Genomic DNA, 26583 nt, shown 5'->3' with positions numbered 1-26583 from the left:
GAATCGTTAATCGGATCACGAGAAAAGCTTGTGCCATCGAATAGAGAAATAAAGGAAAAAAAAAGAAGGGAGTTTGTAAAAAGCGTGAAACAAGTTATCCGGCATGTAGACTGAATCATATGGAACGTTAATTAAAAGTAAATGAATCAGGTAACACGTACGAGCAGAATTCTCTTCTATCGTGTTACACAGCTACCTCTCTTAAGTATTCCGAATTCGGTGAAAAGACGTAGCAGTAACAGCAAAACTACAGCAAAAGCAGAGACAGCAATTCCTACTAGGACGAATTTCACTTCACTTTTCGATACGATAATAAATTCTCCCTTTTAAACCACCATCAATTTTTCTTTTTTTTTTTATAACAAAAATTCGTTAACCCATAGTGGGTTAACAGCTAATTCGAATACGAATAAAATTCATCTTTGAATATAAACCGATCTTAATTAAACAAAAGGATTAAAAAAAATGCATATATTGGAGACATGAACAGCTGCTATCTCTCTCTCTTTCTCTCTTTGTTTATTTCTACCAGACGTTAAGTTCCCTTTAAGCTCAAAGGTATAGGAGACAAGCAATATTTCGAGCCCTATATTGGCAACTCACAATGTGGTTCGATTCAATTGGTCACTGGAAAGCTTCAACGGATGGTTCAGGGTCGTTAAATGTCCGTTGACTCCTGAAGCACGAAGTATCGCTTCGTTGAGGGCATTAAGATAGGATGGCATCGAGTGATGGCCTTTATTGTTATACCAAACGACGAATAGAGGATCCTCCTTCCAATGAGAAAGCGACCATCCACCGTATCTGTAATGGCAAATCATAGAACGTTATTAAAATGAACATCAATTGGAGATAGAAATGATTAGGTCGTTCTAAAAGAATACAGGCATTTCCATATCCCGTACATTTGAATTGGGCTAAATAGTTTAGATTTATAGATACTTATTACTATATTCTATCTTATCTCATTACATCCAAAAATTACATCTTATAATAAAAGTTAAATCTTCCAACAAATGTGTAAATTTAAATACCTTTTCTCTATGTATTCCTGATGAGTGGAAACAATCCAATCAAGAGTAGGTCGTCCAGGTAAAATTTGCAAGAGTCCCTCGACCGCTTGTGATAATCCTTGACAGGTTTGTTGACCGTCCACGCATTCACATGTTCCCGTATCCTATATAAAATAATGATTATATTAGGATAATGTAAAACTTGATCCTTGGTAAGGTAACAACAACGATTTATCTTACATTCGGTAAAGTTTGCCAAGCACCAGCGTAGTCGTCGCCGAATCTATCATGTAGTTGGAGCGACACGTGTTGCAAAAATGGATCGTTGCTGTTATCGATACTAGAGAGGATAATATACAACATTGGATTACCGAATCTAACGTGAATAAACTTTGTAGGTAGACTCGTTGAATATTTAGTTAGAGGAATATATATATGTTACGAATCATTTTGGGAAATGTCGGAATTATGAACAATGCGTAGACATTATTCACAAATCTTAGAGATGAAGAAAGTTCGCGAAACAGAATGATGACACTTATATATAATTTAATAAATAAATATATTAATCGAAAAACTTAAATGCCTTGCGTTTAAATCATTCGTCAAAATCCGCACGAACTTTTCGTTGCTTAGGAATTTCGGTATTTCCCAAATGGTCCATGTGTAACATATATATATTTGATGTATTAAATACATATATCCTGTAGATATACCTGTAGAAGTAAGTTGGATGAGCGTCGTAAATCCTTGGGTTAAGTGCCAATGGTGGTTCGTCCACGGATGGTGGTCTTATTAGAGAGAAACCCATTGCCACGGCAACGAACATCGTCGGTAAAATGAAAGTGGCCAAGGGCGACCTCCAATCCTTTGCGAAATGCCACAGTCGTTTTTTCAATAAACCCTTGACTTGTCTCAACGCACTAGGTTTCGGGGAGGGTTCGAAATCTATCAAATCAATTCCGTCGTTCGGCACGGACAATCCTTAGGGGTAGAACGAATAAAATCCAATTAGATTGATCTCACCACCGTGACATAGAAACCAAATAATAAAACTACGTAATCACGGATTCAACAGTTAGAAGAAGACCCTTTTATACGATAAATACTAACCTATGTGATTAACTTTATCAGAGTTGTTAATGTTGACACGATTCAACATCGAATTATTATCGGCACGAGCACACAAATCCAAAAATACTCTTTCGAGAGTATCGCATTCCAATGAGAAGTGCAAGAATCCTAAAAGTTTTTGATTATCTTCGAGAACCTTTGCCGCTTGTGCTATGCTGTTGACAAAATTCAATCGATTCCAGACAAATATTCTAATTATGATAAAGATGATCTTTTTTAGTTAGCAAAAAATAATATAAGAATCTTACTCGTTGTTATTTCCATGTTTTCCTTGGAAAGGTAGATTAACAATGACTTCAGTTCCAGTCGTTTCATCGATGCTACAATTAGGCACGATTCCTTCAATGATTTTTTTAAGTGTTTCCAAATTCTTCCTCTCGATGGACTCACCAGAAATGTCATTCGGTGGATAAGATAAGTGCAACCTGTAGCCTCTACCGTGATTCATTTTCAAGGTCAGTGGTGACCCGGTGCAAAGGATCTTCCCTTTGTGCATGACAACTACTGTGTCACTTAACATGTCAGCCTCGTCCAGATGATGCGTTGATAACAGAACAGTTCTACCAACTCTATGTTGATCGATCAGTTGCCAAATTCTTCTTCTGGCTGCTGGATCCACTCCTGCACCTGGCTCGTCGAGGATCACCAATTTTGGTGAACCTAAGAAGGCCAGGGCCACGCAAAGTCGACGTTTTGTACCACCCGATAAACGATAAACCGGTTCGTGCTCTTGTCGACCTAATTCCAACGAACTTAGCATCCTAAACAATTAATTAAATATAAATTAAATTAAAACATTAATTGGAAAAATAAAACAATTGAGTTATTCCTATGAAATAAATAATTTTTCAAATAAATAAACGAAATAGGATATTTAAAGCTTACTCGTTAACATTTCTTTCCATAGTCACGTTATTCTTTTTTCCCTTGAGCTTTGAATAGAAGATCATATGCTCCCTCGGCGTCATAGTACCGATGAGCACGTTATCCTGAGGGCACACCCCTATTTCTGGCTTGCAACCCTCTTCACCGTTCAAACATATTTCACCGTTAGTCGGAGCGACCATACCAGTTAGCATCTTACTAAAATGAAATCGTATAATTCGATAAAACCAACTACTCCTAATATTTCATTTGATTATTTTAATCGAACTGATTACTTTACCCACATAAAACAACCATTTTCTTTTTTTTTATCATAGAAAAAAAACAATAAATATTATAAAAGTTAATTACCACCACAGAAAAGGTTGCATAGTTCAAATCTTAGATTTTACACCTTTTGTTTAATATTGATAAGAAACTAAACATATTTTCTAATTTTACTAATTGTAAAATATAATTACTAGTCATCAGCTTGACGAAGTGAATTTATTATAAAAAAACAATATATAAATAAAAATAATAAATTCCTATCTTTTACAACAATGTTATCGGATTTGTAATAATAATTGACTGCTATAAATATATATTAGAATATATAATATATACAAAATTGGCTTACATAAGCGTTGTCTTTCCAGCACCATTTCTTCCAAGAAGACTAGTCACTTCACCTTCGCAAAGCTTCAAAGTGAATTCATCGACAGCTACAACTTCTCCCGTGTCAGTGTTATAAACTTTACGAACGTTGTCGAATCTGACACCAATTTGTTTCTCGTTCACAGTCAAACTACTCACGTCGGAATCGTCTTCTACATTTTTTTTTAGGAAAATAAAATCATCCATTTTTTTTTGTATATTCTTTTCGATCATGAAAAGTTATCATCGATGTAATCGTCAAAGTAAATATGATTTCACCGATTAATAACATTATCATCATTATTTCAATAATAAATCTAAAAATAATTTCAATCGTGCAAGAAGACAAATTGAAAATTCAATCAATATTCACAAATACTTAATTGTTATGTCAAAAATTGTGTTCACAGAAGAAAATCAAACGGTAAGCAATGTCTGACATGAGACACAAATAAAAAAAGAAGAAAAAGATACATATGCGAACACGATGCATTTAATAAAAAAAGCAACAGTCAATGCAAATCAAATTTAAATCGGCATGCAAAATTGACACAAAACATGCTATCTCACAAAGAACACAAGTGCACAAATCACAAATTTTCGTTCAATTGATTTCGAAAAAAAAAAAAGAAGAACAAAGTACGAACAAAAAAAGAAGTAAAAACATGGAACAGGATTTATAGATCACAATGAACAAATAAACATGAACAAATAAATAAATGACAGCCGTGCTGCAAACGATAGAGGAAGAACGAATAAGAATGAATAAAATTCTAATCAATTTTTCGTTTCACTTATTGGGATAATAAATTTGCAATAATAACGCTACCAACCAAAAGTTTGAAATCTAATTTTAATGAAAATCATAAAAATAAAACTACGATAACGTTTAGATAAAATCAATTTTTAGTAAACTGGTCAATAAACGAAATTAACGAAAAGCCAATTTTAAGGGGCTACCAGTCAATAAACTAGCAGTGTAGAAAATCCTAATCGATTGCTGATAAATAATATGTTAACAAGTTGAATAATATTTCAAAACATTTCGTATGTCACATGGGAAAGAGTATCACAAAATTTTAGAAATGCTTGTGGATGAGATTTGAGTAAAAAATATTTAAATAAAAGTATTCAATATTTTCTCATAAATAGGGTAATGATTATAACTTCTAGCTTATTATAACTTTTTAGGTAGTAGATTATAAACTTTTAGCCGATAATGTATTTATGCAAATACAATAACCGATAAATCATTATTAACGTAACAAACAATCAATGCATTGTATTCCTCTCTTCCTTGTTCTTCCTCTCTCTCTCTCTCTTTCACACACACACACACAATACTCTCAGTCTATTTGACACAGAATGCAAATGAAGGTCCCCCCGGAAATAGGAGGACAAGCAAGATATCCGCTTGCGGCTCATGTGCGGTCCGCAAGCTGGGAGAGTGCGATACCTTGATAAGTGGTTGAAGGGTGCAGGACGTCGTTAGTGAGATAGAGATTGTTGACGAAGGCGAGGTAACTGGGTCTGCCATAGAGAGAACGTGTGTTGGCCCACCATAAACTACGGGACCTCAAACCATGAAAGTCCCTGCCTGGAAAATTATCGGTAATGCTCGGCCGTTGCGAAAAAAAGATGAGGATGAAAGAAGAAAAACAAAATAAACGACAAGAAAAAAAGACAAGAAAATTGTACACTTCTTCTTCTTCTTCTTCTTCTTTATGGGCTGGTTTCTATTTTTTGTTTATCGTCTTTATTTCTTTCTTTCTTTCTTTGTTTCGTTTATTTAAACGCGTATATATAAAAAGTTTCAACCAACTCTTCTTGTCTATTCTTATTAAATGTTAACGAATTTTCTCATCACCATTTTAAATATTTATTCTTCCCATTAACTAAAACTACGCGAAAACAAAATGCGTTAAGAGTTATGCGTATGGCCTTCCTTCCTTTCATTTCATTTCCTTTCCTACATTATGTAAACGTAATTATGCGAGGACGCTTATTACTTGATTTGTTTACATTTTTCTAAAAATATATATATACAACTTGATAAATTTTCAAATATAAAACGAGAGATTACGTTTCTATAAAAAAGAAAAATAAATACAAACATCTAATATATTATATTTCTCTATTATTTCTACCTGCATATGAACGAACAAACGAACGAATGAACGAAGAGTCAGAGTAGAACGTTAAACTAAATTATTATAATTCTCTTGAACAACCTGGTAACATGATACGATTTAACACCGATAATAGTTGTAAACATAGAAATATTAATAACGTAGAAAAAATGGAGCACGTATAACAGAAGCGTATAAAATTTGAATGTAAGTTTAACAAGCCACACCCATAAAAAAAATAGAATGTTATTAAAAGATCGCACGTAATTCTAAAAATATGAAGAATCTATTAAACATTGCACCAAAAGAGAGAGTTATGCATAAATATATACAGGATAAAGTATTTTCTATATTATAAACTTCAATTAGTTCGAAATGATTAAACTAAATGAAAACTGAGTAATGTAATTCCTCCTTGGGTCTCATTTCATTTAAAAATAAATCCTACAATCCAAGTTGTAATGTTTAATGATTTTGAAAAAGTTCATTTATAATACTTTGAATACTTCATCCTTTATATAAATATACAGGAAACTTTCAAAACATGTAGACATAATTTAAAGTGTGGTATCAGCTATATTTTGAAAACAAGTTCACGTCAAGTATTATAATAGTATAATACTCTTTTTTGTTTCATCGTACTGAAACCACCCCTGAAAAGTTCATACCCACGTATTTTGAAACTCCTTGTATATATAAGTGGATTACAAAAGTGTATAAAAAGTTGGCGTTACTCGAGAAATATATTTACTTGGTAAGATAAAGAATAATAGGTTTCAACCCGTTCACCAATCATACTACCTTCACCAGAGCATAAATTATTATAGTTATATGATACTAGTAACTTATAATTACTTACTCTCTTTTCCTTTCTTTCTCTCTCTCTCTCTCTCGTTAATTTGTTTTTGATTAGTATTATGTATATATGTATGTTAATATACTTATGAAAATATTTGACACGGTTACCTGAATTCGTATATTTAGTGATGAAGTAACCGATCAATGCATAAATGCAACCGTCAAGTGCTATCATAAATAAAATTAGGCCAAAAGACATTGGATCACCGGGACTTGACTCTTCCCACATATTTTTCCACGTGATACCAGTTCCTTGTACTTCTTTGCGAACTACGTATAAACAACCATAACAGAAACTGGTCGACATACTGAGACACTAAAAGGTACAAATTAATTAACAAAATTTATATGAATGATTAAAAAAGTATTTGATTAAAAGAATAATTACTTACGATAAATAATTTGTAACCCAAACCAAAAGCAGCTTCCATTGCTATGACGATAATGTAAGGCATGTAAGTTAACAAAAACATGACTACTGTTGTAATGGCTGAAAGACTCGCTGAACTGAATATCGTAGAAATCATGTAACTGTGAATGAACAAATAAAAACAAAAAATCAGTAAATTGATCAATAAGTTTTGTTTTTTAATTTAGATGAGAAGTATTGATTATAATAAATTACCAAAACGTTACGATGGAAAACACATAATCGAAGAGTAGCATTAGAACTAGTACAGGATTAGACCTTGGAAGAATTTTACCAGCCAAGAGAATTAAACTGATGCAAATAATCACGACTGATAACTCGATAAAAGAAGTTATGAACCATGCGAACGTATTTCGCCAAGGTTTCAATCCCATAACGCTCATCACCTAAAATTTGTAGTAGATTAATTACAAAAATAAAAACAGCATAAAATAAATGTAATTATAGTAATCTATTATTGAAGATTTTCTACCATAGAATTTCTAGATTCTCTTTCCCAAACGATATGACGAACAGCTGATCCAACGCACATCATCAGTGCAAAGAAGAAACATACTTGAAGCCCTTGTGATTCGTAGAGGGTTGTTTGAAATCTTAAATTTAATTTTTAAATTAATTTTTGCTGTAGTTGAAGAATTCTCTTCAAGAAACAAATTAGAAATATAATAATATATCCAAAATACCCAAAATATACTTAACGATTATACAAATAATAAAATATTTGATTAACATTCGACCACATATTGTTCAATAATAACTCACGGTATGTGTTTCCAACAAGGATAAGGCATTTGTTGCGTCAACGTCTTCCAATTCTGATCTTTTTGAGATTTAACTTTAATGATAGCACGATCAACAGCATCCTGAAGTTGTATAAAACCACGAAGATATCTAAGATCTTCGATAAAGTTACTTTCCGGTCCGGGAATCCAAAATTGATTCTTCAATCTTGTAGTTGACGGAACATAATCCACGTCCATTCGAATCTTATAAGTGATATTATCGGGTAATTCATAATCCAACGATCTTTTAGATCTTTCAGTTTCCTTATCCAAAAAGACAATGCCTGCTAAAAACTCGTTAGTCTCCATAAGAGAACGAGCATAAATTTCTAATTCGTTTTCCGTTGAAAATCCTTTCATTCGATCGATCAATACACAATCCAACAAATCATTTAACATTTCAACCATCGTAATCAATTTTTTCGATCTTTTTAATTTCCATGCTATTTCACCGAAATTAAATTCCGAAAAATTACCTGTGAAAAATATTCAAATAATTTTAATAATATTTAATAATATTCACATATTATTTAGATAACTGTAATCCTTTGCTTACCTTCGAAGTTTCCACCACCAAAACTCTTGATTGCTATTTGCATGACTTCCGATGCCAAAATATCCTGTAGTTCGTTTAAACTATCACCCATTTCCGAAAGACTTGCCAATGATTTAAGTGTCTCTACGAAACTATCCATCAATTGACCAAAGTGATCCATCTGTACGAAAGTATCGTTCGTTAGAGACATAACTTTCTTGATTGCGGCAGTGTCAGGTGCATAAAGGATCTGACCACGTAACAGTGGTTTTATGTAAGACCAAATAATCTTTCCTGCGCCCATGTTGATCACACTCTTGTAAGTTTCCCTACAAAAATCAGCTGTAACGATAACGATCATTAGTATCATTCATTTCTTTCGTTTTGCATTTTAATTAAAATTAACCCATTCGTTCTTAACGATCATCCACACAGACCCATATAAAGAAAAAACCATACGTAACACTCAAACTCGTAAACTTAAACATTTTTTTTTTTTGATAAATAAATTTATTACTTGGCAACGAATCGAGTTCAACTTTGTCGTCTTCCTTTATATTGTCTTCGATACTTGCAATCATTTTGTAAAATCTATTGTTAGTGTCCAACACAGTTTTGCCGCAAAGCATTTTGCTCGAATCCGATAGAAATTCCGAGCCTAAAATAATAATAATATTAATTAATTATTGACAATATTTCTTCTTGTTCTTTATCGTTTTATAATTATCGTTTTATTACTCGACATTATTCCTTTGGCATCGGATTCCTCCCCTCCGTCAGTTTCGGATTGTAAACTCTCAGGAGAAATGAAATTTCCGGAAAGTTTGTCTTTGAAAAATGGAATCAATTCGGATGCGACTCCTAAATTATCCAATACTAATTTTCCTTCCGTTTCGGTTAAATTCGCATTTGCTAAGATGTTTTTTACATTTGCGCTTAATAACTGAAATCATGATTTTTCTTATTATACTCGCAAATAATAATACAATAATTAGATATTAACATTTGTTAGGAAATACTTACGGTTTTGAGGATGTAGTCGAAATTTAAATTTTTGATCAAAGTTATGGCAATATTTTGCGTTTGAGTATCGTTCAACGTACAAAGAACAGTGCTGATTTCTTCTATCGTAATTTCAGTATGATGAACGTCCAACATATCTCCTAATTTCGATGGGGAACAAATGGTATCCTTCAAACTGAATGCTCGTCTTTCTTTCATGAAAACCGAAATCATGTCGATTTTAGCTTCACTCAAAATCAATGCTGTTTCTTTCGATAAATGTATTTTATTAATCAAGTAATTTCTCACTGTGTCCCAATTATCGAACATATCACTGACGACGTCTAAAAATTAATTAAAGGAAAAGAAAAGAAACAATGAATAGTAACGTCTTAGTAAACATAAAATAAATTAGAAGAGAAAAACTTGGACAAACTTTACATTTAACGTCCAATAATCCCAAATTTTTAAAAATTTCCATAGACTCAAGTGCAACGATCATACTGTTCAAATCGTCGATCAAATTGTGATCATTCAAAAATGGTGTAACGTCTTCCAACATTTCGTGCATTCTGTAACACAATAAAACTGTTGTAAATAAGAAGGGGAAAAGAAAAAAAACATGTAAGAAAAATATTTCATAACTGAGCGATTACCCGGAAAATATTTTATCGATGGTCTTGTCCTTGAGAAGATTAACAACCCCATCAACTATGTCGGGCATACCGAGAACATTGGAAACATCTTGGAAATCGATCTTGAAAGCAACGTCAAAAAGATTACCACCCTCATCGAGGACAACAGTTAAATGACGTAAGATCTGTTTCAGCCATGTCAGATTCCAGGATGCATCTTGACGCCACTCTATTATTTCTTGTCTTATCAATGACAGATCTAAGCTTTTCGCTAATCGATCTGATATATCCATTACCGATGGATACTTGGATAATTTAGGATCGTATCTTAAAACTTTAGCCGCATTTTTCGAACTTAAAAATTCATAAAGTACGCTAACGTTTTTGCACTCGAGTATTGTACGACACATGGAATGACTTTTATTATTCAATATGCCGTTAACGTTGATCATAGCGTTTGCTAATAAATTATTTACGATTATTTTGTCAGATTTTTTCACAACTTCTACCAACGGTTTCCAAATGGGTACGTATTTTTCCGCTAGATTCGTTAAATCTAATATTTTCTCATGGTATCTCGTGTTGTCCAATAGAAATGTGTTCTTTTCTAACATCTCCAATATGCCGGTGATTATTTTTATGTACCTTCAACAAAAATTAAATATCTTGTCACTTGTTCGCGCGCAATGTATGTATGCTAACGCAAATCCGTTTGTAACTAACGTAGAAATTTTTTAAGTCGTCTTGTACGGAACCCCAACTACAGTAAATTAATACGGTGTGGGTGGTAGTGATACTAAAGGCACAGTTCTTTAGTCTATAATGATTTTTTTCACAAAGTGTGTATGATTTAAGCAACCAATGACAAAACAAAGGATTAAAGCCAAATATATATCGGGAAAGATGTTTTGTTTAAGATTGGATAAGTATAAAAAAAAATAAAAGTATTTTTATTACAAGCCTGGTCTAGAGAACGCTGGTTCTCCAATGAGCTGTTTAAAACAATGATCCATCTTCTCCTTGTACGTTACGTTTTGAAAATTAACAATTATGTCTGCAATGTAATGTAACGTCGTTTCGATACTCGTTATAAATGCATTCAATGTCTTCTTATCATTCAAATATTTGTAATTATTAATCTAAACGATAAATAAATCCCATAAATAATTTATTTTAAACTTAGTTGAAAGGATCGATAATCAATTATTCTCTTACAACTCACCATATTCGTGGTTTTGTTCCAATAAAATTCATTGATGAGTCGATTATGAATTTCCCAATTATTCAATTTATTAGTATCGCAAATGAGTTGTGCGTAAAGCGCGTGTCGCGATAATTGAGTATTAACGATATCGATCATCGACGTGCTGCACCATGAACAATCTCTAAAAATAATAATAAATTTGTTGATTTCATTGTGTCAGTTCAATGATTAAGCGTTAATTCGAATTAATCATTAAACAAATTTTACTTGTCGGAAGATGACGTTTTCGTGAGATCTTTGATCACATTTCCGAATTTATTGACAACCGAATGAGCCAACGTTCGCAAATCCTACGAAAAAATATCTTTCATTAATGACAAAATTCTAGCGGGTACTTTTTTTTAGAGAGGCAAACTTCGTAGTTAAACGATTTACCTTCTTTTTATATTGCAAAGAAAAATCTTTGAGAGTGCCCTCCTCGAAAGACGTCCACCAAGTTGGAACCTTTGGATTCTTGTAACCTTCTGAACCAACGCGTATCAAAGTTGACGCCAAACTATTAACTACGTCGACAAAATAACTTGCATTCCAATATTTCACTTTATCGTTGCTAACTATAAGGTTTTTCTAGATAAAAGTAAAACAAAACAAAATTGGATATGAACTTTTTCGGATAAAACAATTTTGTTAATAAAGCTGTAGTATCTCGTTGCAAAAAATTCGATGATATTTGCTTGCTTTTTGTCCTTTAATAATATTTGTTCTTAACGGTTTCAAATAACTTACCTCGATTTTCACGTCGAGTGATAAAAAGTCCATGGCCGTGGGGAATTTCTCGTTCGCAAGTACGTTGAGACAAAAATTACTGATGCTAGAAAGAAGGGCCTTTTTTCTGACAAAGCTCGGTGGAATCAAATACCTGTCGATATCGCAAGGATTAACTTTGCCTTGAAAAAGTTTATCCGCGAAGTCGTTTAATCTTTCGGAAGTTAGGAACGTGTCGATACTGGTTAAAACGAGATTCGGTATGTCCTCGATCAGCGTCAACATTGGTTGGATTTTCGAATTCTCATAGACGTTGCGTAATTTTTGCCAAATGTCACCACCACCCGTTAAAAGATCCATCAAAAAGTTTAACAAACGTACGGATTTAATAATTTTCACGTAAGGATAACCATTCATGATCAATGATTTCGACGATTCGTCTAATTTCTCCAGTGGTTTTTCATGTTCAACAACGATTTTGTATACCCATGATTCTTCAGCAGCTTTTATAACATCCCACGTGTCCGAAGATAAATTCATCCAAGTTGTCGAATTGAAGATGTTCGATCTAACGATTATGTTTTCGTGGGAAGACACGATTTTTATCAACGCGTCCAAAAATTTAATCAAAGCTGAAGACAAGGGTGTGGATTTGACGAGAACGTTCTTTTTTCCTTCGACGGTTTCCTGGAAGATACAAATCATTATATTTATGGTATTTGAATAATCAATTTTAAATATAAATTTTTCTGAAATATCTTACGTAAAATTCTGTACTGGTGATTGATTTTAATACTTGATACGGATCGAACGTGCAAATTTTCATGAGAAAATAATTCCGATCTTTTTTCGTCCAATAATTGGAAAAATAATGCGGATCGCAAAAAGTAGCACGTAACTTATCGCGAGGTAAAAATTGTCCAGTTTTCTTATCCAATGTTAAAAGACGAAAAATCAATGCTATCGTTTCTTCGGGAGATGATTCGAAAATTTTCAACAATTGTCGAATATCACCGGTTTTAATCGCTTGCCAGATATAAATCTGATCGTTCTTTATTTCCAAATTCTCCAAAGCTTCGGCGATATTAACCAAAGCTTCGGAAATACCTTCGATGATCAGCTTGTGGTCCGTCCGTTCGGTATTTAATTCTACGATCTGAAAATACAGAACGGAAAACACTTGTTGCGTTCAAAATCGAATAGAAATTCACAACAACACTGCTGTTAGCTATTAATCGATATATTTTTATTGATTTACCTTATACGATGTTGATTCTATATATTCCAAGGAATCTTTCAGTTTCATTAAAAGATCCTCGAAGTATAATTTTGTGAAAGGTTTTTTTATAATTATTGTACTGTTTATCCTCGCATTAATGGATTTGGCAAAATCGTACAAATCACCGATCAAAGTTATCATGTACGAACGATACTGATTCATCGGTTTTCGAAATACCATTTCTTCTCCAACAGCAAAATCCATGTAAGCGTTAAAATTTTCCGGATCAAGATTGCATACGAATTTTTGTATTTCCGAATATTCTTCCACGGTGATACCAACTTTAACGTCTGACCACCAATCGAACATATCCTTGCATTCGAATTCATTTCCGTTCTTCAATGTTTCTACAATTTTATTCTCAATTCTTTCATCGGAAAGACCATTTACCACCGTCGACAAAATGTATGGTAATTTATTATAAATTAATCCGACCACGCTTTCGTTGTTGAAACCCAACATGGACAATAAACTGATGTCTTGTGATCCTTTAGAAGAGAGAAAAAAAAAAAGAAAAGAACAAAGGAATTAATAGAGAAATCTCCGAATATTTTCATTCAAAATTATACACGTTATTTCAACTAGAAGGATAATGTTTGCTTAAAGAATAAAAAGAAAGAAAGCAATAAAGAAAAGAAAGAAACGTTGTTAAAATGCACCAACCATCTTGAAGAATATTGGTCACAAGTGAAAGTGTTTCATGTAGGACGTGAGAAAGAAACTTCCCAAGGACGAGTAATTTATCGATCAAGGTAATCTTCGATTCCCACAAGTTGCGCATTGTTACGTTGCTGCTTTGAAAAACTTTGATCGTCTTGTCCAATTCCAAATCGATGTAATCCAAAAAACTCCTGTCCAATAAATTAATTATTTTTTCTTATATAGCTTTTTATACTTCGAATACTTTTTATTATTTATTTTCACATTGGAGAGAAAAAAACCATATTGGAATAATCCCTTGTGTTTACCTCGCCTTGTTTTTCATATTCGGTAAACGTTCTTCAAAGATTTTCTCAAGTTCTGGTTCGAGTGCTTTCATGTAAGGCACCAATTTAGGATTTTCGTATAAAACAATTTCCTTGGTGTCGCTGATCAAATCGTCAAAATCTTTGACCAAATGACGAAATTTTATGTACCCCAACCGCCAATCAAAGGGTGGCATCGTTACGTTGGAATTGTGTTGAAACTGTAATGCAAAAACACAAATTAATTGGATAAATCTGAAGGGGAAAAATAAATGATATTTTCTTTGTTTATATTTGAACTTATACAATTCTTCGAGCCTTCATTAAAACGGGATGATTTCTCCATTCTTTAATAAGTTCAATAGGCTCGCAAGCTATCCTTTCGAGTTCCTTTATAAATGATTGACTTCCTTTCCTAAATTCCAAAACTGTCCCAATACTCTCATTTTTCACACACGGCCAATCAGTTTCGCGTTCTTTATACTCATTGATAGCAGTTATCTGAAAAATTAGATGATACATTCAATTACGATTTAATTAAAATGATCAATTACACCAAACGAGTATACCAAAAGTCATTTTTTACCCATCTGAAAAATAATAAATTTTATTTTGTTTTGTATAGTTGTGTGGAATGATTTATTTTTAAACTAGTATTGCAAATAAATATAATAGAAATTAAATGTAATATCTTCGAATAAAATGTAGATTAAATTTTTTTTAATAACAAACTGTACAACTTTCGAAACATTCCTGTAGATTGAGAGAAACACAAAGAGAGAGAGAGAGAGAGAAGGAAAATGACTAAAAAATTGAACTTACAAGATGAATAGGTAAGCTCAATGAAATCAAATCGACTCCATCTAGAATGATCGGTGACAAATTTGTCATGAAACTTTCCAATAAGATTTGCGTTTTCGGTAAAGAAAGATCCGAAAGATTGACAACACGATCGTTTTTACGAATCTGATTGATGGCCGAATCAATGCTGTCAAATGTCACCGAGACCGACCAAGCGATCGCGTAGATATTTGTCCAAAATCTTTTAACTTGAATGTTGAACAACGTATTTTCCATAACAGTGAAGAGCTTACATAGAACACCTACGCTGCAAATAATTAATAACAGAACTTGTCACCAAATAAATATTCCCAATAATAATATCGATTGGAAATCAAAAATATTAACACGTTCGCGGACAGTAAAAGTTTCAGAGAGGACAAAAAAAGAAAAGGTGACAGTCATTTTATTTTTCAATTAATTGTGATATCCAAAATTTGATTAAACAACATTTTACAAGGGCAGACAGATTATCATATATTACAAATATAATTTAATATAATATAATAATTATATTATATTAATTATATTATATTAATTATATTATATTATATTATATTAAATAAATATAATATAATAATTACAAAAACTCTAAGATTGTATATAAAATATATAATGGTACAGCATTCATGTCATTCTACATCTCAATGAAAATGAATGCTATAGCATTGAAGTTCGCGAACGTGTTAAACGCGTACCTGATCTCCCAAGCTTCCCTTGAAGTTAAATTCGTCGTCCACGATGTTTTAAAGTTCGACTTGAGATACTGCAATTGAAGTAAATTGTAATTCTTGTCCTCTTGAAATAGCAGCTCGTCGATGTACTTGTAAATTTGAATGATTTGATCATTGAACGAAGTCCAACTGAATTTTTCTTCCTTCCCATTTTGATCATTGTTGAATTTAACATTGGTTATATTAATCATCAATACATTTTCGACGGATCTCGAAACACGACAGATCAATTCTTTCAATAGTTTCTCATCCGATCCAATTGGATATACGATTAAATTCGGTGGATTCGAATTGATACAATAGGATTCCGTAAAGTTAGCATATTCCAATATTTCCAAAGTCTGTGTTAAACGGAAAACCATTATATTGGATAATGACCGTCAAATTTCTATATACACGCTTTCTCTTTTTACGTATTTTGTAAACGTGAAAAAAGAAATCGAAATACTACAACTGACCTTTCTTTTGTCCGTGACTGTCAAATAAAATGATTCAACGAGTTGATACTTGTTATTACGAAACTGATCGATCCAATTAATTGGTTGTTCCTTGAGATCTTGCAATATGATTTTAGATAATTTGTACATATTTTCTAAATTAGGTACTATCGTGAAATACGATAAACTACGTGACCCGTATATCTTTGCTATACTCAAATGTATTCCTAATCTGTTAAGAAAACAATTTTCAAATCATATACAATTAATTATGTAGAATAAATTATGTGCGATTGGTTGAGCAGTTGTCAACTTCGATAAAAAAAAAATACTTTTATTGTATTTATTGTATAATAAATTAAGAAACAATTATGAAAGATCAATATTAACTCACACATCTAATCTTCCTTTGCTTCGTGTATCCTCGATAACTTTTGACCAATTTTCATTAGCCCTAAAAATACTCCAATCTGGATCATCCCTTATCGGTGATTGCAAATAAGAAACGAAATCTCTGGTTACCTTGACGACTGTAGTAAGATTTGTTCGTTCGATTCCATAAGTACTTTTGAAAAACATGCTAACTAACGTTGATAAGGTATTTTCTATCTGCAATATTGACGCATTAATTAACACCATAGATACTTAAGGTCTTATACATACGTCCAGAATTTTCCAAAAATCGATTTTTATTTTTATTTAACATACTGTTGTTCTCTATATGTTTAGGCTTATTTCTGTAAAAGTTGATTCCCCATAGATCCAAAGTTATGGTAGAAAATGTGACTGCCCGACGAGAGTTTGGTGCTCTCTCGCAGATAGACACTTCAAACTTTAAACGCATTTTTTCTCGAAACTACTTTTTCATGATAACTCTCATACAGTTTTTCATATTTTTTAATGTGATATGTTTTTTTTTTTGAATATTCGAAATCGTTTTCTCTGTAATTATCGCGCGAGCCGAATTTTGGATACTTTGATTTAACAATTGTATGAAAACAATTAAAGTATCAAATTTATGACGTAAAACGCATACTTTTTGTTAAAACTGCTTAAACGTATGTAAGACCTTAATTACTTGTATAATTATCAATAAGTTTCTCTTTGTTTTTGTTATCTTAGAAAACACATCATATTTACGTACAATTTTTCCGTACTCTTGAAAATGAAAATTCTGATAAATGTCGGCAACGAATTTCTTTCCCGTATCGCTGCAAATAATCTCCTCGATATTTTTCAATTGGTTTTCCGAATGACGAAGATCATTGTCGAATATTTCGTTAAAAATGTTCTTCTCGCAAATAAATTCTTCCATTTTCTTACCTTTCGCACCAATCATTAATCGCTAAAAAAAATGTTAAATAAATTAATACACTATCTCTTTGGAAATTCGTATCTTGAAATATTGCAAACAGAGAGCTACGAAATAAAACCCATTGTTTGCGAATATATATATATATATATATTTTTTTGTCTTCTGGTGATACAAGTTTTTCGGACACTGTGTAAAATTTGTCAAATAAAATACAAACAAGTTTACCTCTAAAAAATCTAAACGGGATAAAGATTGCAGCATATTCTGATAAACCACAGGGTCAACGTTGGTAAGAATCTTTCCTACTAATTCTTGATAATTTTTACAAATGTCATAAATATTTTTAACTGTTTCCAAATGAATAACAGCCACGTGATGAGTCATTCTTACAATATTCTCAATCAATGAACTAGCATACGTAAGCGTGTTAACTATATTCTCGGAAAGAAAGTATTTTAAATTATCGATGACTGCTGCGGTTCTGTAAACATTAAAATATCATCAAATTATTAGCTAATATAATGATAAAAAAAAAAAATTCATTTTCAAATTTAAAGATAAATATTAAACGTACAAGGAAATCTGATCGGCATGATGATTTAGCAATTTTTCAGTCAGGGTTATTCCATCCTTCAGAACGAGGAACGTCATGTCTAATATTTTCGTAATTTGTGTTTCCTCCGTTTTACCGAGTGAATAATCTTTGATAGTTTTGGACATATTATCCAAAACCACAAAAAAATCATTCGAAGATTCGATAGTATGATTATGTAAAAATGTTTTTACCATTCCAAGTAACGTGTTTAATTTTAAAAATCCATGACGAGCAACGGTCCAATCATTTTCCTTCTCAAAAATAGGATCCAACATATCCACCAATTTTTTAATACTATAAATAATAAAAACAATGAATAAATCGATTCATATAGGTATACTTATTACGAGAATAAATGAAAATGAAATGTACTCACAAATTAAGATCGATTTCCTTGAAAGTGACGTTTCGAAAGAGCATTATAGCATTTGGTAACCATTCACGAATTTTAAGATAACTCGGCACGTATTTATCAATAGATTTTAAATTTAATATAATATCAACGGTACGTTTGAGATCTTGAAAAAAATCATAGCTACGAAATTTTCCCATAACGCGATCGAGCATGCCCAACAAACCGCTAAAATCTAAATGTTTAGATAATTCCGATAATATGTCGGGAATTTGATTTGCATCCAATTGGCAAAGAACTTTCGAAATTTCCCCATAATCCTCTTCGTTCGTAAGTATCATATATTTTTTTAAATTTTCCTTCGAACAAACGATACCATCGATATTCGTAGAACCGAATGTTTCGATCAACTGTAATCAAATATTCAAATAATTTAAAAGAACAAAAAAAGAAAGAAAAAAACAACGATGAAAAATAATTCAATGGAAATTAACCGACGTAAACACCATTGCAAAAAACCCACCACACCCTGATACGTGTGCGTACGTTTAATTACTTTTAATATTAAAATTATTCAATTAAAAAAAAAAAGACATATTATATAATTTAATTCCTTTACATCTTGTTAGGTTTGCAATGTTTTATGTCTCATTGAAATTTATTAATTCAACCTAGGCTAGGATTTATTAATTCAATAAGTAATAATAAACAAAAGATTCATTAACATTTCTCAACACATTGTTTATATAATAATTTGATATTCTATAGGTTACCAAAGTATTATGTACAATCCCTAGGAAAAGTCCGTAACAATTGTTCATAATTTCGAATTTTCCCAAATGATCCGTAACAAAGATTTAAAAAAAAGAAAAATAAGGAAATTTTACTTACGTAATACAATCTTATCGAAGATTCAAATAGACCGTCAACCAAAGAAGGGCTTGCTCGTGGCATTTGAGCCCTTAATAAGCTCTTGATCCGATCGTGATTGTTGAAGAGGTCACCAAGACGAATACCTCTGTCTATAGACATTAGAAAATTCTGTTACTCACCCTTCTCCCTCTCTCCCTCTCTCTCTCTCTCTCTTTCCTTTGTTTAAGGGGCACACTTAGTGTGAAATTTTAAAAAAATTGATTTTTTTTTTTTGCATAGTTTGATAATCTATATCTTATAAAAAACATACTGAAATTTCAAATAAATATTTCAAATAGTTTTAGAATTACAGCCTTCTAAAGAGTAGCCACTCAGGGATTAGAAAACAATCATTTTATCTTTGAACGCGTTTTTCTCAAAACTACATTTTTCAAATTGGTTGCAGTTGTAACTCGAACAAGAATCATCCGATCGCTTTGATTTTTTTTCTGCTTATTTCGTATATGTTTCTCTGTACAATGATCTAAAATTTTGTCGATTGTATAAAAAATGTAGTTTTGGCGGGCCAAAAATCATCAAAATTTTCAGCACAATTCGATGTTTTTTTTTAAAAGTCTGCCATTTTGTTAAATATCAATTTTTTTCACAATTTTAGGTCATTGTATAGGCAATACCTTCTAGATTAACAGTATTTTTTTTTTTATTTCATCCACGGTGTGAAAGCCGGAATCACTGCAGCCGTTTAGGCCCTTTTTTTAGTGACTTAAGAGATAGCGAATAACTCGCTGAAAATTACCTTTTTTTATTTAAAAATTTTAATGAATATTCGTTAATTATGTATAAATATATACTCTAAATTTTAAAATATTTCATGCAGTAGTTTTCTTGAGAAAAAATTCCCAAAAATCACCTTTTTTTAGGTTTTTTAGGCACACTAAGTGTACCTCTTAAACGATCGAGAATTTCGAGAAACGAAATCGGTCGTATTATAATATTTACCAAACAACGTTTTGATTTCTGGTCGGGTAAGTATCTCCGCCATTGATTTGAGAAGTTGTATGCTTTTCGGTAAAGTTTTCACTGCTGAAAGAATCGTCTCGTTATTCAATATTGGCTGCATATCAACTACTAAAGGACCTAAACTGTAATCAAAAAATCGTACAATCAATAAACAAAATACATGTTTGTACAATGACGACATTTAAATTAAATTATTCTAATTAATCGAAATAAGTACCTGGCATTACTGTACGTTGGTACTTCCTCGTATTCTGAAAGTAAATCGCAAGGATTCCCAATGCTACAGATATAACTTTGAACGAATGGTAAAAGTCCATCTTGTGGCATTGATCTTGAAGGAAAATGACAAGTTGGATGATATTCTGGATCGACATTATCTCGAACCGTGTAGAGGATTAGAAAAACCAAGATTGGCCATAAAAATATCAAGGCTAAAATACCCTAAAATTGATATATCATCAAAATCATGGTTATTTTTATCTCATCATTATTATCAGTTATCATACATACTAATTAATAATAAATACTAATTTATTCAAGAGTGTCGAAACATTTGTTTCTTCGTCTTTAATATCAAAATTCAAAAAAAAAAAAAAAGATAAAATAGTAGATATTAATAAATTAAATTTAACAATATATTATTGTTATTTTAAATCCTTCGAAATCCTTCTTTTATTACATTTAATGATTTCATTTATATAATAAATATATATGTTTTATTGTATAATTATGTTATTGTATCATATATATATGAATATTAATTAAATTTCATTGATATAATAACCATTCAATATAATATTAATTTAGATGAAGTCAATTGAAATTTCAGTATACTCACCGGTTGTCTTTTACGTACGATGTAATTCTTCCAAAGAAGAAGTGCGAGCTGATCGCAGCTCATCTTTTTTTTTGTTTGTTTCGCGTCACGCTAAAATAAATGAACAAAAACAAATTAAAATACAATAACATCATAAGCCCACCGCGAACAAATTGTTGTTCATATTTAAATTAAACAAACGAACAAAATTAAACGAAAATTCAATAGAAAGGAGAACGACCAACGAACGAAACAAAGCACACAATTGAAACAATTCAATATCTCGAAATGTAATACTGTCGTCAATGTACGTAATATTAAACTTGGATCGATAGAGAAAAAAAAAAAAGAAACAAAAAAATAAAAAAGACGATAATATAAAAGTAATAAAACTTAAATGACGATGTTTTATTACAAGAAAAACTATGAAGAAAAACTGAACGGTATTAATCTGATCTTATGAAAGAAAAAACACTATCCTTGCTTAAAAAAAATTCCAACACACACAGAGACAATAATATCACCGATTATTGATTATCTTTGATTATGGATGTCATCAAAAACTAAAATCCATCAAATAAAAGAAGCAAATCTTTGAAAAATATGATACATATTAAGGGGCACACCTAGTGTGACAGCCAAAAAAAAGGCGATTTTTGGGAATTAAACAAAAAAAAAAACTAGTGAATCAATCGTTTTAAAATTTTGAGGGTATATTTATACATGTTTTGAGAATACACAGTAAAATTTTTGGAATAATATATTAAATATTTTTGAAATAACACGCGATCTCCGGCGGCGCCAAAAAAAAAAGGCCCTCCACTGCTGGAGTGATTGCAGCCTTCTCCGTTGATAAAACAAAAAAAAAAAAAAATTCTCGTTAAACAAAAACATATTGTCTGTACGATGACCCCCCTCGGGCGAACAAAAAAATCAAAAATTGACAAAATGGCGGCATGTTGAAAAAAAAAGTTAAATTTTACCCAAAATTTTGGTCGTTTTTGGCCTACCAAAATTCGATTTTTGATCAGATCAAAAAACTGGAGAGTCATCGTATGGAGAACTATATAGAGAAGATGTAACAAAAATTTGATAGCGATCGGATCATTTGTCTCCGAGTAATCACTCCAGCAAATTCGAAAAATGCTGTTTTGAGAAAAACGCGTTTAAAGATAAAATGCAACTACCTAACTGCCGAGCGGCTACTCTTTTAAATGGCTGTAACTCAAAAACTATTTAAGATATCGATTTAAAATTTTAGTATGTTATTTTTAAAGGTATAACCTATCGAAATATGAAAAAAAAAAAATTGATTTTTTGAAAAGTTCACACTAGGTGTGCCCCTTAATACATATCAAGAATGAAAGGAGAAGAAAAGAAGAAAAAAAACCAAACGGAATAAAAAAAAACGATTAACATTGAAGAAGGGAGGAGTGTGTGCGGAGAGGAGAAGGCGGAGTAGGAGGAGGAGGAGGAGGAGGAGGGGGTTGAAATGGACAAATATGATTTGCCTATATAAATTGGCATATATTGTAAATGATAATGTACTTGTTAGAATAAAATGTATATATTAAATATAAGGAATATTTCTTTAAGGATGAAAGTCTATCGGGATGCACCGAGTCAGATAAAGAAGTTTCTTTGTCGCTTTAACCGGTTGACCTCCAAATCATAAACACATACACACAAATATACACGGAGAGAGAAAAAGATAGACACACACACAGAGACACACTTCAGTTTCTTTTCCTTTTCTTATAATATATTCGGACGTAGTTAAATATATATATATATATAGATAAAAAAAAAAAAAATACCGGCACAGACAACAGATGATTACGTTCATCCTGATGTAACAACACACAGAATCAAAGTAATTATTGATTTGGAAATACCGCCATAGTCTTATCATTAACGTAATAGCAGCTTCTTCTTTTATTATTCTTTTATTCTTCTTTACATCAACGATTTTTTATTTAGCTGAGCTAACTAATAACACACGTTGTATATTTTAATCAAGAAAAACATCGTTAATATGTAATAGTTAAATAAGAAAAGTCATATGAACTGGAAAAAAAAATCTCTTGTAAGAGGAAGGGTAACCCATAATCGGTAAAAAACATAGGAGTGGTATAAATTAATTGACTAATCAAGAGGAATAAATTGTAATAAAAAGAAAAAAAAAAAAAAAAAAAAGAAAAGAAACATGTAACAAAAAGGAACGTCCCATCGATATTCAAATTCAAAACGTCTCTTCCCCCTCCTCCTCCTCCTCCTCTTCCACCATGTACGGTAACTATTATTCTTTTGACTTGTAATTTCATGCACGATGAAAAAGTAAATCACGTTTTTTTCTTTTTCGTTTTTTTTATTTATACTTCCACGTACCAATACGTACGAAGTGTTTTTGCAGGAATGACCTTGAAATATACCTAGAAAGAAACGAAAGATTGCGTTCGAATGAAATTCAATTATCAATATGCGGATAAAGAACACGAATCCGATGAAAATGAATAGAATTAAAAAGAAAATTAGTAAAAATGTCATTTCGAATCGAACGATCTATATAAGACAACACGTTTTAATGACACTCTTTATACTTTCACTAAACTTTTGCATAATTATGTGAGTTATGGTCAAGTGTAAATCAGGAACTAAATATAGATTTCGTAAGAATTCAATCGTAATTTTAAACGACACGTAAATTAGTCGAATATTTCTTTTTTATTTCTCACAATTTATTACGAAACTCTCATAGGAATCGAGTTAAAGTTCACGAATAATCATCAATCGATAGAGGATATTTTTATATATATATATATGAATATTCATTAAATTATCTTTTATGTGATAAAATTTTGATCGTGTCGTTTAAAAATAACACACAGGTAAGGGACATTTTTCTTTTTCATAAGGTCGTGTGATCGAGAAAAAAAAAAAACTAAACAACACATCGAGGAAATAAAAGAAAAAAAAAGAATTAGTTCATATTACTCGTTAAATAACAACAAAATAGGAAATTAAATTTGATTAACCAGTTATAAAATGAATATAAAAGAATAATTGGTTCGCGTGTAATTCACAAAATGAGTGAAATTTTATTTCGTTCTTATTAATTAATTGTATATCTCTCTAAAGAATGTATACGTGTGCGTGTATCTGTGTGAACTTATGTGGACCCGACGTGACATCTTAATAATAGAATCCAACTTAAATATACAGGAATTGTCTTTATACGACAACAATATTCTTCTTACAACACAAATCTTTCTCTCTATCTGCTATAAATGTTTCATAATGATTATTCTTCTTATTTTTTTTTTTTTTTTTATTCTTTTTCTTCTCTCGCATATCTTCCGGGATCATGATAATCATATAAATGAACAAGAAGAAGAAGACCTTCTAAAATATCCATAATTAATAAATCTAATGCACGTTGTTTACTAGACACATTACAGGAAATAGAAATGAATTATAAATAATCTATAACGAGAAGTATAATTTATATAATGCTGATCAAACTTATTTAATGTCTTATATTTTAATGTGATAATGAATATTCTTTATTAATAATTGATCTATTTATATCTGTCTGTATTTCTGAGATGAAATGAATATTAACGAATAAAATCTAGAAAATGCAAGCATTATTAGAGATATCATTAAAGATACTTTACATATTCTATCAGTTATAATATGTGTATGTATAATTAACATATATTTTTTCTTTCCCCGATGACTCGACAATATCGTATTTCTTTCTAAGTAAAAATTTGCAAGATCGGCAAAATATGACGTTTAACTGAATTGCATAATGAATTATAATTTAAGAATAATGAATTTTATTTCGGCATGTGACCAAAAAAACAATGATAAAATATTTAAAATTAACGATGAAATGAATTTATTAAAATCTAAAAACAATTGTCAAGATGACTATTAATATATTATCATAGATAAACGAATTAATGATAAATTAATCAACCTATCTATTTCGCAAATCAATTTATAAAATAACAAATTTATTATCATAACAATTTAAACAATTTCAAATGTAAAATATCAATTAACATAAATTGTAAGGTTAAACAATGTAAGCAAGAGTAGCTAATGTCTAAGTAAATACAAACATCTCTAGCGGAAGGATCGTGAAATATTCGCGAAAGAGTGTAGAAAGGTTTGTCTGTTCATTTTTCTTAGAAATCAAAACTATTCTTGAGCTACCTGGCGAAGAACCTGGTAGAACAAGTTTCCCGACAATAACTCGACGATGCACCGAAGATGCTGTGCAAAGAAGAGCACCAGCAACAGCAGAAGAAGAAAAAGAAAGAAACAACGAGAAAAACAATACAACTAACAAAAACTTGATAAATGAAGATAATTAAATACACGAGTAAATCAAATTAACATCAATTAATATTTCTAAGACGTTTAATCAATTGTTTATCCTATTCCATTTGTAATTAAATATTTAATTACCGATAATAATAAATGAACGAATTAAATGAAATCCTTTTATTCGTAATTTTGTTTTTCTCTCTCTCTCTCTCTTTCACTCGTTGTAATTCTTCAAATTCAAATTAATTTATTTAGTATTTTCTCTTATCCAAAATTATAATTTTTAATGATAAAATTTCATAGGGAACTTGGACATGAAAAGAAGTAGAACTTAATTTGATTGAGTTGAGAATTCATGTCCAAGTTCCCTATGAAATTTTATCATTAAAAATTAAAATGAATATTAGAAAAGCTTACAAATATAATATCCAACATAAAATCACATATCCCAATGTAACACGTTTAAATACTGAAAAATGTTTGTATACGATAAAACTTTGTCAATGAGATCAAACAAAAATGAAAATAAATTCAATAAAAGGAAAGAAAATAATGAAATATTCTTAATGAATTAAAAATATACGAATAAATGGGGAAAATGAAATGGTGTTTGCGTTCTCACCTTCTTATGTTAGAAGATCGACGACATGTGAGAAAACTCGATGAACGAAAGTGAACTTGTTCTTCCACTGCTCTTCTTCTTCTTCTTCTTTTTTATCTTTTACTATTCTTCTTCGTACACCTTCACCTCCCTCCCCGTTCACTCCCCCTCTCACTCTCTCACTCTCTCACTCTCTTGGTAATATAGCGCACAAAAATAAAAATAAAAAGAAAAAAAGAAAATTTGCAAGAAAATATTTATCGAAACTATAAATCTATAGAAAAACAATAGATGATATAATTAGATGATTAACGCGTTTAATACGCACTTGGAACTAGTACGACGGTCAGAATACGACTGTTGTCGTCTCTACGGTTTACAACGAGCACGTGGAACTTCCTTCCACGAT

The 26583-nt window shown here is 31.2% G+C and overlaps 1 protein-coding gene across 2 annotated transcripts in view; it reads right to left on the bottom strand.

The window, feature by feature from the left end:
- Positions 1 to 26364, bottom strand: part of LOC106791527 — a 39094-nt gene extending 12730 nt beyond the window's left edge. The window contains exons 1-43 of one of the 2 annotated variants that reach the window (XM_014757208.1): positions 26196 to 26364; positions 21257 to 21346; positions 20636 to 20859; positions 20398 to 20540; positions 19417 to 19547; positions 18550 to 18935; positions 18153 to 18467; positions 17804 to 18059; positions 17408 to 17608; positions 16658 to 16872; positions 16285 to 16495; positions 15791 to 16167; positions 15075 to 15360; positions 14559 to 14753; positions 14256 to 14473; positions 13951 to 14138; positions 13267 to 13775; positions 12772 to 13164; positions 12030 to 12695; positions 11679 to 11870; positions 11511 to 11593; positions 11262 to 11424; positions 10997 to 11178; positions 10061 to 10684; positions 9846 to 9976; positions 9426 to 9748; positions 9141 to 9345; positions 8920 to 9060; positions 8424 to 8744; positions 7848 to 8343; positions 7558 to 7678; positions 7281 to 7471; positions 7048 to 7186; positions 6764 to 6971; positions 5125 to 5265; positions 3652 to 3841; positions 3033 to 3230; positions 2396 to 2908; positions 2127 to 2302; positions 1730 to 1997; positions 1254 to 1353; positions 1035 to 1177; positions 604 to 804 (exon numbers count right to left, since the gene is read on the bottom strand). In XM_014757208.1, the coding sequence (XP_014612694.1) occupies positions 604 to 804; positions 1035 to 1177; positions 1254 to 1353; positions 1730 to 1997; positions 2127 to 2302; positions 2396 to 2908; positions 3033 to 3230; positions 3652 to 3841; positions 5125 to 5265; positions 6764 to 6971; positions 7048 to 7186; positions 7281 to 7471; positions 7558 to 7678; positions 7848 to 8343; positions 8424 to 8744; positions 8920 to 9060; positions 9141 to 9345; positions 9426 to 9748; positions 9846 to 9976; positions 10061 to 10684; positions 10997 to 11178; positions 11262 to 11424; positions 11511 to 11593; positions 11679 to 11870; positions 12030 to 12695; positions 12772 to 13164; positions 13267 to 13775; positions 13951 to 14138; positions 14256 to 14473; positions 14559 to 14753; positions 15075 to 15360; positions 15791 to 16167; positions 16285 to 16495; positions 16658 to 16872; positions 17408 to 17608; positions 17804 to 18059; positions 18153 to 18467; positions 18550 to 18935; positions 19417 to 19547; positions 20398 to 20540; positions 20636 to 20859; positions 21257 to 21319 (10427 nt within the window). In that variant the 5' untranslated portion in view covers positions 21320 to 21346; positions 26196 to 26364. The remainder of the gene's footprint in view (positions 1 to 603; positions 805 to 1034; positions 1178 to 1253; positions 1354 to 1729; positions 1998 to 2126; positions 2303 to 2395; positions 2909 to 3032; positions 3231 to 3651; positions 3842 to 5124; positions 5266 to 6763; positions 6972 to 7047; positions 7187 to 7280; positions 7472 to 7557; positions 7679 to 7847; positions 8344 to 8423; positions 8745 to 8919; positions 9061 to 9140; positions 9346 to 9425; positions 9749 to 9845; positions 9977 to 10060; positions 10685 to 10996; positions 11179 to 11261; positions 11425 to 11510; positions 11594 to 11678; positions 11871 to 12029; positions 12696 to 12771; positions 13165 to 13266; positions 13776 to 13950; positions 14139 to 14255; positions 14474 to 14558; positions 14754 to 15074; positions 15361 to 15790; positions 16168 to 16284; positions 16496 to 16657; positions 16873 to 17407; positions 17609 to 17803; positions 18060 to 18152; positions 18468 to 18549; positions 18936 to 19416; positions 19548 to 20397; positions 20541 to 20635; positions 20860 to 21256; positions 21347 to 26195) is intronic. The other variant, XM_014757209.1, reaches the window with a different exon arrangement.
- Positions 26365 to 26583: the final 219 nt, after the last annotated feature.

Source organism: Polistes canadensis, unplaced genomic scaffold (assembly GCF_001313835.1).
Source record: "Polistes canadensis isolate GaletaPanama2010 unplaced genomic scaffold, ASM131383v1 scaffold_315, whole genome shotgun sequence".
Taxonomy (NCBI): Eukaryota; Metazoa; Arthropoda; class Insecta; order Hymenoptera; family Vespidae; genus Polistes; species Polistes canadensis.
This window is presented reverse-complemented; position numbering and strand designations above follow the sequence as displayed.